Source organism: Sphaerodactylus townsendi, linkage group LG11 (genome assembly GCF_021028975.2).
Source record: "Sphaerodactylus townsendi isolate TG3544 linkage group LG11, MPM_Stown_v2.3, whole genome shotgun sequence".
Taxonomy (NCBI): domain Eukaryota; kingdom Metazoa; phylum Chordata; class Lepidosauria; order Squamata; family Sphaerodactylidae; genus Sphaerodactylus; species Sphaerodactylus townsendi.
In genome coordinates, this window is record NC_059435.1 from 50,336,088 (window position 1) to 50,354,083 (window position 17,996).

At 43.0% G+C, this 17,996-nt stretch overlaps 1 protein-coding gene across 4 annotated transcripts in view; it reads right to left on the reverse strand.

Moving 5' to 3' along the window:
• Positions 1-17,710, reverse strand: part of CASD1 (CAS1 domain containing 1) — a 32,923-nt gene extending 15,213 nt beyond the window's left edge. For 2 of the 4 annotated variants that reach the window (XR_007245787.1, XM_048511381.1), the window contains exons 1-10: positions 17,190-17,707; positions 9,268-9,364; positions 8,160-8,280; positions 7,804-7,848; positions 6,341-6,403; positions 4,862-4,906; positions 3,573-3,696; positions 2,779-2,993; positions 1,167-1,592; positions 202-291 (exon numbers count right to left, since the gene is read on the reverse strand). Coding sequence is in view for 2 of the 4 variants with exons in the window: in XM_048511381.1 (XP_048367338.1) it covers positions 202-291; positions 1,167-1,592; positions 2,779-2,993; positions 3,573-3,696; positions 4,862-4,906; positions 6,341-6,403; positions 7,804-7,848; positions 8,160-8,280; positions 9,268-9,364; positions 17,190-17,322 (1,359 nt within the window). In the remaining 2 variants the exon portion in view is untranslated. Of the gene's footprint in view, positions 1-201; positions 292-1,166; positions 1,593-2,778; positions 2,994-3,572; positions 3,697-4,861; positions 4,907-6,340; positions 6,404-7,803; positions 7,849-8,159; positions 8,281-9,267; positions 9,365-17,189 lie in introns of all 4 variants that reach the window. The other 2 variants (XR_007245788.1, XM_048511382.1) reach the window with 2 other exon arrangements.
• Positions 17,711-17,996: the final 286 nt, after the last annotated feature.

The following is a 17,996-nucleotide window of genomic DNA, read 5'->3' on the forward strand; positions in this document are numbered from 1 at the left end:
ACTTACACCCCTAGTTGTGGCTGCACATCTAATGTGTGCTAATAAGAGTCCTCTACTTGGGGCATTCAACCCACCCATGTTTTAGGTGGTGGTGAGAGGAAGACTCTGCCTGCAACAGGCTCCTATCCCCCCTCCCCCTCCAATTTTAACTCTCCCCTTTTATTGCTAAATAATTTATTTTAAAATGCAAACAAGACTTACAGTGCTTGCTCCAGAGATATGATAGATCAAAATGACCAGCTGCATCCAGCCTTTCCATTCGTCTGTCTGTTCTCTATTTAACACTTTAGTCTGTTCAAAATAAAAAAGTACAAGCTATTCCAACAAGTACAAACACACATCTAGAATACAAGGAAACGTAACAACTGCTTTTATCGGGCAAATGAGTAGGAAAATACTGCATTTTTTGAAGAAGGACCTACTATACCAGGAGTACGTTATATCTATGCTGAGCTACTGTGTTTCCCTGAAAATAAGACAGGGTCTTATATTAATTTTTGCACCAAAAGATACATTAGGGCTTATTTTTGGGGTAGGGTTTATTTTAGGGGAAACACGGTACCTTCACAATTCATTAAGGCGAGCTCTTGGCAGCTTTCTCCTCATGTGTGATGCAAGCCGCATCCTCATTGACAGGGAGCACCCTGCTGGATCACACCATCCTGATCTGTAACTACTGGTAGGGCTAAATCCTGAAAAATCATGATAGGGCTTATTTTCGGGGTAGGTCTTATTTTTGGGGAAACTCGGTATTAGAAACAGGTGACAATCTGGAGGGCTGCAAAGTAAGCCTTTACATGCAAGGCTTTACATGCCGCTTGACGAGCTGGTATTAGAGGGGTGGGGAGACATGAGCAACCCTGATACATTCCCTCTAGCTCACGGCCCTCGACTTTGAGCAACTGCTGTCAACTGAGACCGTATCCTCCAAAACTCACCCATTCTCTATGCACTACACTTTTCTGGATGTGTAGAGTTTTATTTTATTTTTAATTGTTTTAGATTTCTATTTGGTCAATTCGCTCAGGCTCAGGGCAGGTCAAAGACTAAAACAAACAGACAGACAAAACAAAGACCACTGAAACAACTTTGGTTTCTGTATTATTCAAAGGTCAGTTGAGCAATGATCTTTAGGTAAAACAACGGCCAAGAAATGATAAGCTCACCTCCTTAGTGTTTTCCGTATAAAATACCCCCAGGACCAATATGTAAATTATTGGTATGAAGAAGGACGAGTGAGTATAGAACTTGTTCTCTTTCATGAACAGATTCGCTCTGTCACACAGGTAGAAGTAGGCCATGATCAAGCCAAGCTTGGACAAGCACAGCAGAAGTGTCTCTAGAGTAGAAACGGCTGAAGAATTCGTAGGAGGTTTCTTCTCTTCCCCGCTCTCCATATCAGTGCATGGCTTGTTCTTCCGATGATTGTTGCGACGGACAAGGACCAAAATTAAATACCCAATTGCAGATGCACCGAAAAAACAAAAAGCTAGCTTTTGTATCAAAGTGATGGGAGGTCGAGGCTGGCAACAGGAACCATCAACGGGCTTCATGACCTTGTTGCAGTAGACGTTCATGAGGATCGTGGCACTCTGTCCAGAGGAAACAATCACTTGGTCATTGGGATTTTATACTGAAGTACTTCATGCCACATGGATCCCAGATAGAATTAAAATAAGCATAATTCGTATGCATTGTCGAAGGCTTTCACGGCTGGATTCAACTGGTTGTGGTGGGTTTTCCGGGCTGTGTGGCCGTGGTCTGGTGGATCTTGTTCCTAAAGTTTTGCCTGCATCTATGGCTGGCATCTTCAGAGGTGTATCACAGAGAAGATCTACCAGACTACGGCCGCACAGCTCGGAAAACCCACCACAACCAGTGAGTATAATTACTTTTTTTAAAACCCAGAAATAAATGCCAGTGGTTTTTATTCAGAGATTCAGTTTAAATGTCATACTGAAATGTTTAACTGAATCATGGACTGACAGAATAGTACAAAGAATAGAACCTGGGAAAGCAGGGCAGCAGAAATTAATTTTCTCCTCTTAGCTTTTAGAATAATACATAATGCTCACTGTTGAGAAAACATGTCTATGTATTTCCTCCAAGAGCTTCATTTGGCCTTCTCTCAACCTCAAAGTCTTTTCAGAAAACAAAGCAAAGTCTAATTAGAAGTAAGCCCCATCATATTCCATGGGGCTTACTCACTGGTACATGATCTTAAGAGTTTCAGCCACAGTGTGCCAATTCTGAAATTCTTCCTATTCATATACGAAGATATGAAATGCCCTCTAAATTTGGATCTACATTTGGCTGTATTGTTTCAGTAATCCACATGACATTATAACATTATTTCCCCCATATTACAGATGTGGGAGTGGACACAGAGACATCCCTGGTCTTCCATTTCATGTTCCTAACTACTGGGCTACAACAGTCCATTCTTACACATGAATGAGGAACGTCCAAAGAAACAACAGGGAGGATCCGAGACACATTTCTCCAGAAAAAAAAAATTAAACTGAACAAACCAAGAAACCGATAATTCCTGTCCCTCATTAGTTCCAATGCAGCACAAATTACTTATGCTGGATAAAAATGTTTTACAAAATGTAGCTTGTGAAGAATGTTATACAACATGCGTGACTGCCATCTTTATAATATCTTTTAACAGACATTAACAACATGGTTACTCGCCATTTTGTGTTTTAGATGCTTCACGTCAATCTTTTCTCATTATTAATCCTAAAGGTTTGTTTGCAAAGTTTGTTTACTCACCACTTCTCTGCTTGATTCAGGAAGATGCAAACCATCCAAAGACTGCATTATAGTTTCCTCTGCTATCAACCTAGAAGCACTGAACACTTTCACTCTGGCCTTCAAATTTCTTGCACTGCTGTTCAGAATGCTGACTGCTGCTTCATTGTAGGCATCGATCTTCTCATTAGTAATCATTTTCCTGCTTTCACTCAACATATCTTCATAGACTGGATCTGAATCGAGAACAATAATAGGGTTTTTTTTAAAGCCAAGCAATAAACAAGTACTCCATCTATAGTGTTCTCATTCACAGTGATTCACTGGAATGAGCTCATGAGCCCAAATCCAGGACAACCAAGTTCCTTGTTTGGAGAAACACAGAAAAGCTGTTTTGACCAGATTTACTCGTGGAGTAGGGGCTCTAGCCTGTTTAGTAGTGAAAATATCTGCTCAGCATGGAATGGCTACAGCCTCCTCCTTGAAAATCCTGTGTGAAGTCCTGCCCGACCAAAAGCTTGCTTCAGTCCAGCCACATGTTTGTGGGCAATGTCCTGGGCAGCATCAGTTCACTGATGTCACAGCTAAGCAAATTCCTCTTTTACAAGGAACATACTTTCCCTTAGACAAACCCCAAAAAGGAACACTAATCAGTGACTCCAGCTGGCTGTTCCCTGGACAGATCCTAAGACAAGGCTGATCTGAACATGCAAATCACATGAAAGATATACACATGATGTACAAAACTATTCCCAATACATAAATTTAACTTACTAGAACACTTAAGTTGTGCCATGCTGGTTTTTTTTTTTTACCTTGTAAGACCCAGTAGACATCGCTGCTTTTTGCCAGTTTCTCCAGAAGAGGTGCAATCAATGTGATATTGATTTTATACTGTGTGAGGGCTTCACTGCTGCCATTATGAATTTTGATGGACCACTGAAGGAGTACCAAAATTAATATTCAGCACATGAATTTATGGGAAATATAATCAGAACAGCCTAAACAGCTCAAGCTTCTTAGCACTGGAAACTAACCAGGGTTGACCATGATCAGAACTTGGACAAGACTACCAAGGAATACCAGGGTTGCTATGCTGAGAAAGGCAATGGCAAACCACTTTCGCTCATCTCTCATCTTGAAAACCCCAAATCACTTTCCCTTAGACCAGGGGTAGGGAACCTGCGGCTCTCCAGATGTTCAGGAACTACAATTCCCATCAGCCTCTGTCAGCATGGCCAATCCCCATGCTGGCAGGGGATGATGGGAACTGTAGTCCATAACATCCGGAGGGCTGCGAGTTTGACACCTATGCCGGCTAGACCCAAGGATTATCAACTTCTAAAGCAGATGCCTTCTAACACTAGATGGTGACAGGGCACATCAACTCCTCTACTGATCAAGTCACGTAATTTTCATTCCACAAAAAGGTGGTAGGAAGAAAGGAGGTGCCTCAAGCTTGTTATGTCTACTCAGATAAACTGTCTTGTCGAAGTACCGGAAACAACAGCAGTAATGAAGGAATGAGTGGGGAGGTTCATGCTGGCGGCATATGGGATGTGGCAATGACACAGAAGGACAGTTCATTAAGACAGAGTAAAATTATTTATTTAGCAAAATTTGATACCACCTCTGCAGGAACCTGCCCAAGGCGGCTTGTAAAGTATAAGCACCAAAACATTAAAAGATATTGATATTAAAACCCCAGGCCAGCATAAAAACACTGACCATAAAAACAGACCACTGGCAGCTTAAAGGAACTGTTTCCAGACTAATATAGCATTTAAAATCACCTTAATTAAAAACCATAAGTGAGCAGAAATGCTTTGGCCAGGCACCAGGTTAGTGTCAAGGGGAAAGGCATTCCATAAGTGAGGTGCCACTGCTGAAAAAGCCCTGTCTCTGTTTGCTACCAGCCTCCCCACTGAAGACAGGGGCACAGAGGACAGAGCTTGTAAGGCAGAACTTAACTGGCCAGTATGGGAGGAATTATTCCTTCCAGCCCAAATTAAGGACCATATGCATTACTAAAAGTCCTGAAATAGGAAACTGCAGTTCTAATTTTTACTTGGTCTTATAAATAGTTACTATATGGACAGCTTACCGTAGCAGCTCCTGCTATAATTATGTTAGGCTTTGGAGAGGATCCCTACAACACAGTGAAAAGGAAGTTAATCTTCATCAATAATGTAAGCTCTTATCATTAACTATTCAGACAAAATTATCTACATGCAAATATAATCTCATATATAGTATAAGGTGACTTTGGTACTAATCATTACTCAAAAAAAGTATGAGTCAACCATGCAGAAAAGCAAGAGCAGCCACTGAAGTACTATAATACTAATTATACCGGTAGTAGAGAAATTTAGCTGGGCCTAAATTTCACTGAAATTAATGTGATTTTAATTATTTGCTGAGCACTGAAGTTCTACAGATTTCCATAGCAGTAATACACACATATGCTTGGATTGTGCCCACTGTCTGAGAACAGAAAACATCTGTTCTTGGAATATTTAGTTTTATAAGATTATAAATTACTGTTCAGAGGCTGTTACTGAACTGTTTCTCCCCTTCGTAAAAGCTAGCATATATGTTCAGACTGAACAAATGAACACCATCTTAATTTCACTGTGCCACTGCTTAGTCAGTGTTTCATTTCACCCTCACAACATCCTAAACATTTGTAACTCAGTTCAGGGACTCATAAATAGTATACCTTTTGCTAAGTGAGCCTTCCACTGCTCTACTACAAAACAGAGCCCTGCTTACAAACACAGGGCTTGCCCACTGTACACATTTTCCAGATAACATAACAAGATCTTTGCTTATTTAAAATCCACTGCTCAGGGACAGGCCAAACTGCAGCGTATTTATAATACAATTTCTGAAATGCTAGCAGTATCCCTGCATATGCTGATCTATATTCTAAGGATGTACACCATTTCCCCCCAGTATTTTTTCAGGTTTTAAAAAAAAATTAAAAGAAATTTAAACAGAAATTTTCAAAAAAGTCCAAGAAAACCCAAAAACCCAAACCCTCCATTCAGGTATGGGGTTTTCTCTGACTTTTTTCATGAAATTTTTTGGGTCTTTTAAACTTGACTGAAAAAAATCCAAGCAACAGAGCTCTAAACCTCTTCTGTTGTTTCCAAAGTCCAAGAGAGCTGTGGAGGAAGTGGGGGAGAGTGGAATGCTAGGATCGCCTCAGCCAATCCAGCCATTCAGCTCTGAATTTCTGCTGCTCCAAAGTCCACGTGGACTCTAGAGGTGGCAGTGCTGAGCTGAATGCCAGGCCCAGTCCAGCTGAGCCCAATGTTCAGCTCTCTATTGCTGGCTGCTTCCGAACCCATGTGGACTTTGAAGGAAGCATTCAGGTAGCGAGGGAGAGTGGAAGAGGAGTTCCCTCCCTTTTTACGCCAACAGGGCCAAAGTGGCCCTAAAAATGCGGCAAAAAATCAGAATTTTTTAGGATCCACTTTGAACTCCTTAAATTACCACCATTTATTTTTAGTCCAACTTTTTTCAGATGCTCAGTCCTACAGTGTTCCACAAATCTTGTTCCGGTATCTTTTCAGCTAACCTCATTCCATGAGTTGAACCGTTGCTTCATGGAGCCATTGACTTCTGGATACCACAGAAAATCCTTGGGTGGGTGGGAGAAAAGAAAAGGATTCCTTAGCATAAGGAGTGTAGAAGTCACATCTCATGGTGTCTGCTTTCTTCCTATTCCAAATACATTATGTTGGTCTGTGAATCCTGGCTTGAGTTATTTCCTTGCTATAGTGAAGAATCTAACCATAAAATATCTTCAGTCTGCTTTAAACACAGTGTCACTTGGCAGACACTTCTGAAATACATGGCCCTATATGCAGCACTATAAGGCAGTGGCGTAGCGCCCAGGGGACTGGGGGGGGGGGAATCTTGCACTGGGAGAGCTCCAGTGAGGGGACATGGTGGGGGTCTGCAGGGGCATTCCAGGGAGGGTGCAGATGGGGCGTGGCAGGGACACAGGGCACACCCAGGTGCAAATGAGTGGAAGTAAATAATACAAATCCACACGCTTGGAGAAACAAGAGTAATTATTGTTACCAAACACATATACACATTTTATTTCCCAATTTTATAACCTTATTACAGAAAACATTGATGTAATGTCAATATTTTTAAGCAAAATAATAAAATTTACCTGTGCTTACTAAGTCCCCCAATTAACTGATCACCTTCAACCCGCCCCATCACAAAGTTTAGGTTGAGAGTACATCCACCTGAGTATGTTGAGCCAGAAACAAACAGAGTCAGCCTCACGGTTGCCATGGAGGTCATGAGGTCGCAAGCTGGACCATAAAAGGCATGCTCAGCATGGAGATTGAAATTCCTCAGAACCACTGTCTGGGGGGGGAGGGCCTTCCAACACCACCTCCGAGAGTGCCTCCATCAGCTCAGGCAGGGAGGCAGTTGGGCAGCAGGGTGAGCAGTACACCATTAACAGCCTCAATTTGTCTCTCTGGCCAAGCACCAAGAGCAAACTCTCTATACAGGCCACAAGGTGGGAAGGTCATCTGGTGATGATGATGGACCACAGCCATCCAGGAGGAAGTCCCGCATGAGGACAGATTTATTCTGGACCAACCTGGCATTCACAAGCAGTATCTTGCTCTCCCAAGTTCAAGAGGCAGAGTAGAAGGGGTGATAGTTACAAACATCTGGACGCCTTCTCTGCAACCTTCATCTCTGCGCCCTAACACCACAGTGCCCCTGCCTGTCAGCACTTGAATATGACCCAATATCTGAACTCTTACATGACTTAAAAATATTATTTTCATTGACCAAATACTTTTCATTTCTGAAGCACTTGGCTCTTTTAAAATACGAAGAATTTACCCACATAATCTTCCCCATATCTAGGGAGATACTATTTGGGAATACAGTCCAAAGAAATTAAAGTAAAGACTATGCCTTTGTATGTAGCCAAGAGCTACTACCTCAACTAATATGGCCTCCTTCCTTTTCATTATACTTTAAAGGAAAACCACATATGCTTACCACTTTGAGAGATGAAGATTTATCTTCAAAAGGAATGTTTCCATGCTGTCAAAAAAAGTTACAATTTTTAGAAATCTATGACTGTATATAAATTGCAGTTTTTAAAAATCTCACAGAAGCTTTGTACATCAATGATGAACACAAGTTCTAGAACATGAATATTTGTGAGTTCCCAGCTGCCTTCTTCAGATTTCTACTATCTACCTGTTTGCTCATTTGTTTTTCCACAATGGCATAGTCATCACACCTTTTTGAAATTACCCCACCCATTGTGTCTCCTATGTTATGCCTTTAAAGTCAGCTTCCCCAAATTAATTATATAAACAACATTAAAGGCAAAAAAATTGAAATCATACCTTGTTTCCCTCCTCCTTAATTTGAGGATTTATGAGTTTCACAAAGGAGTAAAACAGCTGGCGGATTCTAGAATCACCTATGAAAGCTATGTGCTTGTTGGCAAGACAGTCTTTTACATCACTGTAAAAGCAAACATTAATATTAAGTTGCATTAAATATGACGAAATAATTTACAAAGAAAACCAGTAATGCAGTACAGAATATTCTTAACCCAAAGATTTCAACCAGAAGGAAGGTGTAAAGTTGTGTATGTCCCGCTAATACAAGTTGTGCATGTCCCACTAGTACAAGAGAGCAGCAGTGGCATAGTGGTTAAGAGCAGGTGCATTCTAATCTGGAGGAACCGGGTTTGATTCCCTGCTCTGCCGCCTGAGCTGTGGAGGCTTATCTGGGAAATTCAGATTAGCCTGTGCACTCCCACACATGCCAGCTGGGTGACCTTGGGCTAGTCACAGCTTTTTGGAGCTCTCTCAGCCCCACCTACCTCACAGGGTATTTATTGTGAGGGGGGAAGGGCAAGGAGATTGTAAGCCCCTTTGAGTCTCCTACAGGAGAGAAAGCTTCTAAATATCTCCAATCCATAGCTTCTTAATACCTGAACCAAAGGATACAAGGAAGATGGAAAGGCCACTACTCTATCCATCCCTCATAGACCAACTTTAACTGCACCACCAAGCTCCTACTAATAAAGCTTATTACTAAGGTTGATAGATTTCTGTTCCTATGGTGGCTGCTTATTCTCATCCTTTATCTTTTATGACATTAAAGCTAGCTCAGAAAAAAAGCATAATCATCAATATCAATGGCCTCCATAATGTAGCACAACTTTCATAAACTATGGCCAAAGAAGAAATATTCAGGTGAGTGAGTTGGGCCTGATCCTTGATTTCTAAGGCTACCTTATGTGCAGCATCTGGAACAGCCAGAAATTAAATGACCCAGTACTTCATATTAAGCAAGGCACAGACTTGCAATTATTGTTAATTATTTTCCCTCCAATAAGAACTAGAAAAAAAATTACTAGCAGACTTTGAAGTACCATCCACAAGAAGCACAAATGTGTTCTACTGTTCGGTGCACTTGAATTTCACAGTAAAAGAATCTTACCCTGGTTTATATTTATGCATCATACAGCTGTGAGGTTGCCATAGCTTCTCCCCAAGAAATCTTCCACTGGAAAGAAGGTATTCACAAGAATCATCTCCTTGAAAAAAGAAAAGAGATTTGGTACTTAAAATTCCACACTAAACCAAGAACTACTTCTTAGTCAGCACCCGTGTTTGCAACCCAACCATAACGGATCTCTCTCTTCTTCTCTCTTTTTCTTTTGTAGTCAAGTCAAAGCTGACTTACAGCGATTCCGTAAGGCTTTCTAGGCAAGAGATGCTCCGAGATGTTTTGCCATTGCCTACCACCACAAAATGCCTCTGGTATTCCTTGGAGGTCTCCCAACCAAATAATTGCCAGGGTTGAGGCAGAGTGTGTGTGACTGGCAGAGGTCACCCAGAAAGTTTCCATGGCAGAGTAGGGATTCGGGCCTGTGTTTCCCAGATTCTAGCTAGACACTTTAACCACTACACCATGCCGGCTTTCATTAAACATCTCTTACCATGATTCCATGTGAAAATCCATGTATATTAATCCCAATATCACTACTGTAACTGCCCTAACCCAGAAGTTATTTGTGGCTTAAAATAATAATATTTGTTAAAGATTTTGTAATAAAGAAGTAAGATCTGAAAATGGTTTTTTTGTTGAACTGAGAAAACAGATGCAATTGTGCTTTTCTGAGCTGACAGGGCTCAGTCTAGTTATAAGCAGGTACCACAATCAAATCCTCTTAAGGCATAAAAGAGATGTCTTTTCATTCATTATTTTCTATTCATGTTTTATTATTAACTATTTATACAGCCACTCTGGCATACGCATCTAGAATTTTTGAATGTATTTACTTTATTATTATTTATTATTATTATTATTGTTGTTGTTGTTGTTGTTGTTGTTTATTTATTTATTTATTTATTATATTTATAGGCCGCCCTCCCCCGAAGGGCTCAGGGCGGCGAACAACAGATAATAGAGCAAAATAAAATTAGTAATATCAAAATTTAGAAATCATTAAATAATGGCTCTCTATATATATTAAAACCCAACCCCGTTTAAAATGCAGCGTTCTAGCAACAAGTATATTGATGGCGTCCCACTAGTAAATCCCCTAAAAAGAGGAGGGAAAGGAAGGGCGGTAAGGTCCACAGATGTTGTAGAAAAAAAGGGGGGAAAAGGAGGAGGAGGAGGAGGAGGAGCCATCAGCGGCCGGCCCCCCCAAAGGCCCGGTGGAACAGCTCCGTCTTGCAGGCCCTGCGAAAATCATTTAGATCCCGCAGGGCCCGCGTAGCTGGAAGTAGAGCGTTCCACCAGGCAGGGGCCAGAGCTGTAAAGGCTCTGGCCCGGGTGGAGGCCAGACGCATCATTGAAGGGCCAGGGGTCACCAGTAGGTTGGCCTCTGCTGAGCGCAGAGGCTGAGTTGGGACTTACATACATGCTTCCTACATTTGGCATGCCAGATTGGTCAAGCACTGTAAATTATATCCCCAAATATTTTATTAAAACAAGAGGCATCTTGCTTTTTTAATTTCATCATGTTGATATTTGATAGGAAGGGCAGTGTGGCGTAACTGTATATAAATATGACAGAATGACTCACATTAATATCACTTTGCAATAGTAATACTAAAGTTGGGAATAATGGGAAAAAATGCCAAGGCAGACACGACGGGCAACAACAAAATGGACGTCAAGTAATGTTTCAATAGCAGTAGCTGTCTGAGAAAAACAAATCTATTAATCTGTTTCCAGAGATGTAGTTAAAGTGGTATCATAAGAATGTAGAAAGTTCAGTTACATTATGTAAGGTACATATAATTCTGTCCAATCAAAGTGGTTTCCAGTAACACCCATCCTTCATGCAGGAGGAAGTACAGTTTCTTTGTTTAATCAGAACACGACACACCTGAGACTCAGGCTTTGAGACTTACATGCTTTGACAAGTGCTGTGTATGGCAGCAACTTTCTGCCAGTGTCTCACTATGGAATGCCTCAAACTGTACCCTTGCAGCTCAATTTCTTAATATGCCTCGATAAATAATACCTTCATCTTAAGGTGTCAATTCTTTAATACCCTTTCTGATCATTAAGAACTATGCAGCTATATTGGCAGCTTCGTAGAACCATAGAGATGGAACCATAAGGGCCATGCAGCCCAAGTCTCTACCATGCAAGAACACACTATCAAAGCCCTCTGGACAGATGGCTATCCAGCCTCTGTTTAAAAACCTCCGAAGAAGGAAACTTCACCAACTGCCAAGGCAGCGTATTCAACTGGTAAACAGGTCTTCCTACTATTTTTATATGTCTGCTTCTACAAAGGTAACACCCAAAGGGGCCAAGGTCAGAGCTTGTTCCATGTACCTATAAATCTATCAGGCAAGAGTTATGGCTTCTTATTTGTTAGCTTAGTAGCAGTCATGAACAAACTCAGAAGCATAGCTATGGCTGCATTAGAAGATTTATATCCCCCCTTCTCTCCTGTAAGGAGACTCAAAGGGGCTTACAAACTCCTTTTCCTTCCCCCCTCACAGCAAGCACCCTGTGAGGTAGGTGGGGGTGAGAGAGCTCGGTAGAGCTGTGACTAGCCTAAGGTCACCCAGCTGGCATGTGTTGGAGTGCACAGGCTAATCTGAATTCCCCAGATAAACTCGGTTCCTCCATGTTAGAGTACACCTGCTCTTAACCACCACATCACTGCTGCTCCCCATTAGCAGATGCCTACTATAGCTATAGGAATATTCACAAAGGAACAGGATACATGTGCCATCATGGGAACTACTCCTATTTTGCTCACTGCAAGAACTGGTGTGTACTCTCTCTGTAATAGTCTATTTTATCAGTTTCATTTTTTAAAACTGTAACTGAAGTCTGGTTGTATAACATGGTAAAAACCAAAGCAGTTCCTTTTTTCATATTTGTAGAAACTTCATGTAAAGTTAAGATTTATTTTTTAAAATTAGCAAATTAAATCATTTTACTATGTAAGATTTTATTTTTGTTAGCATGGCAATTAAACCCGTGTATCTCTCTCGCCCAATAAAATGAATCATTTAAAGAGAGGTTTTGGATAAACTTGATTTTTTAAAATAGGTCAACTGCCCAACCTTATGGCAATGATTCAGTTTCATCGCTGGAATACACTGGCTTGATAAGCTACAAGTACAACACTGCAATTACATAAATATTTGCACTTTCAATGAAGTGCGACGATGTCAAGAAAGTGACCTTGAAGGCAATGTTAACTACAAAAGACAGCCACATCATGTCTGTACTGCTGTGCAGTAGAAGACCTGAAAAAAGCAAACTCTACAAATCAATAAAAGACACTTCCCTAGCAACTATGTGAAAGAGAAGCTCTTCCAATAATTTTAATATATTTGCCTTGTTCTCAGCTAGCTTATAAACGCAGCGAGGGCAGTGAAGAAAAGGGTAAACTCCTCATCTACTGCCATTACTTCTCCACTCAAAATGATCCTTTCTTCAAAACTATTGTTTTCTTCTTTAAGGGCTAGCATAATGTAGTGGTTAGAGCATCAGATAAGGATCAGATAAGGACCTGGGAGACCCACATTCGAATCTCCATTTCACTAACAAAAGCTTGCTCAGTGACCTTTGACCAGTCACCCTCCTCCACATAACCTATCTCACAGGACTGTCGTGAGGATAAAATGGAGGAGAGGAAAATGACATTGTAAGTCACTTTTAGGTCCCCAAATGGAGAAAAAAGTGGGATATAAATAGCTAAATAAAAACAGAGGCCCATTTTAAGCCTTGAGATAGTGAATAACTTTATTCTCATTGGCTTTCACAGTATTTCGTGATGTGTTTAAAGTTAAAACCTACTATCATGTGTCAATTACAGTTCTGGTTCGGGACTAATTCAGGTTTGTCCACACATGAAAATAAGTTTCAACAATTCCATTTAATTATAAGTTTCCATGAGCAAGCAAAAGGGTTAAGGAGCGTCTGGTAATTATACAAGTCTGCCAGATCAGTTGTTTATGTTTAGAGATACTATGTAGGACATGGATAGGCAAATTCTTGAGCCACAATAGGGAACTCGCTTTGGCTTGAATTCCCACCACCCTAGCAACTTGGCCAGGGAGAGCCCTCTTTGGTCCCTCTGCCCTTGGGAAGGCATTTCCACCAGCGGAAGCCTGCACTGCTTCCACCAACAGATTCATCTCCATCTCTGGGTGGGGCTGTTAAGAGTATTATATACCTTTATTATGCGGGTAAAGTCAAACTAGATGACAAGTAGGAAAAAAAGGTGACAATACAAAACACAAATTTTGAGTAAAGAAAAGAAAGTGTGTTATTAGGGCAGAATAGTTCCATAACAGGTCTAGCATCTTACTTGGATTAAACTATGGACGGAGTTAGAAGAAGAGGAGTTTGGATTTATACCCTGCCTTTCTCTCCTTTAAGGAGTCTCTAAGAGGCTTACAAAAGTCTTCCCTTCCTCTCCCTACAACAGACACTGTGTGAGGTAGGTGGGACTGAGAGAGTTCTGTGAGAACTGTGACTAGTTTAAGGTCACCCAGCAGGCTCCATGTCTAGTTCCCCTTAACCACTCTTAACCGCTACACCAATGGCCTTTCCCACACAAACTGTCTATAACATATCTTGCCGCCAAATACTATACTTTTTCTTTTAATTCTGCATGTCCCCCCTCCATTTGTTTCTAGAAATGTTTTCTCTTCATTTTTCCTCTGTTGTTTTCCTGATCATGTGATCATGTTGAAACAGTCTTTATTTCTACTAAGCAGCAGGCTCTTATTTACGCCCCTGTGTAGCAGCCCAACATACCCTTCAGCCATTTTCAGGAGTAGTGTGTAGAATAAATGCAACTGAAAAAGCAAAGAGGACAAACCCAAAATGATTGCGCGGGGGAGTGGGGGAAGAATGATTTCACATAAAATGCTTCCGAGACACAAGATTTGAAACCTGGGAAAATCTGAGGTAAGGTGTGCGTACAGAAAACACCTACGTTATATTGAAAACACTGGCATATTATCTTTGTGTACATTATATTATCTTTGTATACATTGTAGTGTACTACCTTTGTATAAACCAGTCATATGTTTGAAATCGTGATGTCCACACAAGTTATCTTTTTGCCAAATTCTGAATGTGGCCCTACAGGGTGTATCAAAAAATCTGCACAACGTGGCTATATACAGAGGGAGGGGATTATCAATCTTCTAAAATTTGCAGAAAATCTAAAAAGTTAAACAAAGACGAAAGGGGTTTAACCCCCAGTTGTATGTTAAAGAAACAAACATCTCAGGATGTTACAATGCAAAATATGAGCTGAAATTTGGGGGATAGAGGAGGACTAGCAACTTCAGTAAACAATGCCACAGTGTAAGGCATCAGCCACAGAGGAGACCTGAGAGAAGGACAGGAGGCAGAAGCAGTGGTGGAACCCGGGAGAAAGAAGAACAGGCAGAGATGATGAGGGGGGAAGAAAGAGGGGGGAAAGTGGGGGTTAAGAATGGGAGGCCACAGGCATGCTTTCTCCTGCAAGCCTTCTTTCCTCTGCAAGCCTTCTTTCCTCTGAGACTAGAAGGTGGCACCTGCTGGGAACGTCCCACATGGCATGCTTTAACCTCCAACAGGAATAGCTGTATATGTGTGGGGGTCTCCTTTCCCAGAAACTAAAGATAAAGCCAGGTTTGCTTGTAGCAACAGGACAAGCAGCTCCTTCTTGATTCTGTGCATTATTGGGAAAATTTCTCGCAAGAAAAAGCTGGGCTCAGACTACTGACACAGCAGAGAACCTCTGGGGCGAAAATGGAGATTGTGCCATTTTCTGGTGCATGTTGCAGGAAATCTCTTGGTAAAAAACTGCCCTTGAGCACTTCCTTGCCAGGACAATGTCTGAGAAATGAATAATCTGCACTACCCCTTGGTTTAATTCTTAGAAGGGAATTTTTCCTGTATGCTTTATTTCTTCCCAATGGAGGTTTGCATTGCTCTCTTCTCCATTTTATCTTCACAACAACCTTGTAAGAGAAGTTAGGCTGAGAGAATATGAGTATGACTCAAGGTCACTCAGCAAGCTTCCATGGCACCAGTGGGGATTTCAATCCAATTCTCCTAGATATTAGTCTGTCTTGTATTTATAGGTCCAGTAGCAGGCCCATGGTTCTGAACCCAGGGAAACTATCACATTTGACCGTTGGATGACGCAGTCCTGCTTCCCAATAAGTGAGCTTAGAATTGTATTATTACTGTTCAACTTACTAGCTTTCCCAGGTAAACAACAAGAGAAACAAACACACATGATGTGTAGACTGGCAGGGGTCAGAATTGCATCTGACTCAAAAGTCTAATCACGTAGTCCCAACACTGACAAAATGCTGGGATCCCTGAAAAGTAGTGGGCACCGTATTCCACTGAATACTGAAGCAGAGTTCCAAGATTCCAAGATAAAGAAAAGTTCTTTAAAATATCATAGCTTCAGACTGCTCAAGTTTTATCTCTATGCTGTGCTTTGTGCCAGTCTCTACTATCCACAGAGCAAGCTCATACAACAGGAGAATTATGAGCTGAAAACAAAAGAAAGCAAAGTATTTTTCTTGCAATTCCCACATTCCCAGTTTTGCGCCAAACCAAAAACACATGCAAGCTTCTATAAGCATAGGACTATCCCACTCAAAGCCAGTGTGTTATACAATCCTTATGAAACCCATTTAAGTCAATGTGGCATCATGATTTGAGAGCTGTATGTGGGTTTGAGAAACTTAAGGTTCCAATCCCCCCACTCAAGAATAAGAAACTTGCTGGGTAGCCTGGACCAAGTCACTTCTTACCCTGGGTCCTTGGAAGAATGGCATTACATGAATGTAGCAAATTAAGGGGGGGAGGGGGATGAACCCAGCTCCATTTTCAGGGCTCAGCTGAGCAGACTAGCTTCCATGACTACAGTACAGATTTATGCTAACTCCTGGTTCTAATCTTTGTCACTTATTCCTATGTTTGCCTCCAACAAAGATCTGAGTACAGTGATGGGTCCAGTTCAATAATGGTGGAGATTTTTTTTAAATAGAAGCATAGAAAATGCAAAATTCCCAATTAATAACCTGTTTTACAGATCTCCAGTTGAGTGCTTTAAACATAAACTACACTGTGTCACCTTTCTTTCCTTCCTACCAGATCTCTATCTCATTTTAAAGACTTCCCTCAAACCTGCCAAACTACACAATTTACTCTGCTGCCTCCCACGTTATCTTAAGCTGTTTATGTTGAACAGAGCTAATTAGCCGGGACAAGAAGCCTCCGGGGCAGGAATTCGTTTAAAAGGCAACCCTGAATCCGCTACAAGAGCACATCACCTCCTGTGAAATCACCTGCACGGCACTAAGGCTAAGGGAATGGGCAGAGAACTGAGCCTCCGGCAAGTAGCCATGGAGCCTGCTTCTTTTGCCTGTTTCGGGCCTCTTCTGCACATGCAGAATAATGCACTTTCAATGCACTTTGCAGCTGGGCGAAATAGCAAAATCCACTTGCAAACAACTGTGAAAAGTGGATTGAAAGTGCATTATTCTGCATGTGCGGAAGGGGCCTCTATCACAAACAGCTCTGGATTCACTCAAATTCCAAGGAGAGAGACTGATGGGGACTGGGGGAGGATGGCAAAGTGGAGCAGCAGGTGTCAACCTCCCGGGCATGGGTCAGCCGCGATTGCACTGGGGCGCCATCCTCAGTGCCAGCCCAAGGTGCCTAAAGCGCCCACGAAGCCTCCGCCCTCCGTGCCTCTTTTTTGGAGATGGCATCCGCGGCCACCGCCTCGCTCCAGGGGCGTGCGTTAGTGGCACCGAGGCCGGCTCGTGCGGCCAGGTGTTGCACGCGCCCTGCTCGCCCCGGGGGTCCCTGGCGCCGCCTCTCCTTCGTTCCTTTCTTCCCACCTGGCTCACCTTGGTACCGGCGGGACACGGCGTGGCAGGCGGCCAGCAGCAGGACGGCGCCCAGCGCGAGCGCCTTGGCGCTCTTCACGCTGAAATAGTGGTTGATCTCCCGCTTGCCCAGGGTGTAGGCCAAGGCCGCCATTTTGGCTCCTCCATGACAACAGCGCGCGATGGAGCGGGCGGGCGCGCAGGGGCAGCGCTGGGTCCCCGGTGGCGGCGGCGCCGGCGCCGAGGAGGGCCACGAGAAGGGCAGCAGCAGCAGCCGCCGCCGCAGTCGTCGCCACCAGCTCAAGGGGGAGAAACTCGGCGACAGGTCCGCGGCTGGGGACGAGCCGTCGCCTAGCGCCGCCTCGCTCGCCGCCGCTTCTCCCAGCAGCGCGGCCCCCTCCTCTTCGTCCTCGCTCGGGCGTCGCCGCTTCGGCTCAGCAGCTAGCGAGGCGCCCGCCTTTTCTGCTGCCTCCCGTGGCGGCTGCGGTTGGCCGGAGGAGCCCTCCGCGTCGCCCTCCCTCGGCTGCCGGGGGTCCGCGATCGCCCCCTGCGGGACCCCGGAGCCTGGCCTCGCCTCAGACATGAGTGTGCAAGCGCTTGCCCGCGAGCAGGCGGCCGACCTGTTTTATTGTCTCAGTTAAGACTGGGAAGAAGGAAATAATTCTGAAATTCCACCCCTCGCTCCCCTTATGGGCCGAACTGGTTTATATTTTAACCTTCTTGCTGAACCAGAACCAGGCAAGCCAAGCGGGGCGCCACTCCTCTGGCAGGTGTTGGAGGAAGCTCCTCGGCTCTGCTCCTTCAGACGGTGACAAGCTGTTGTATCAC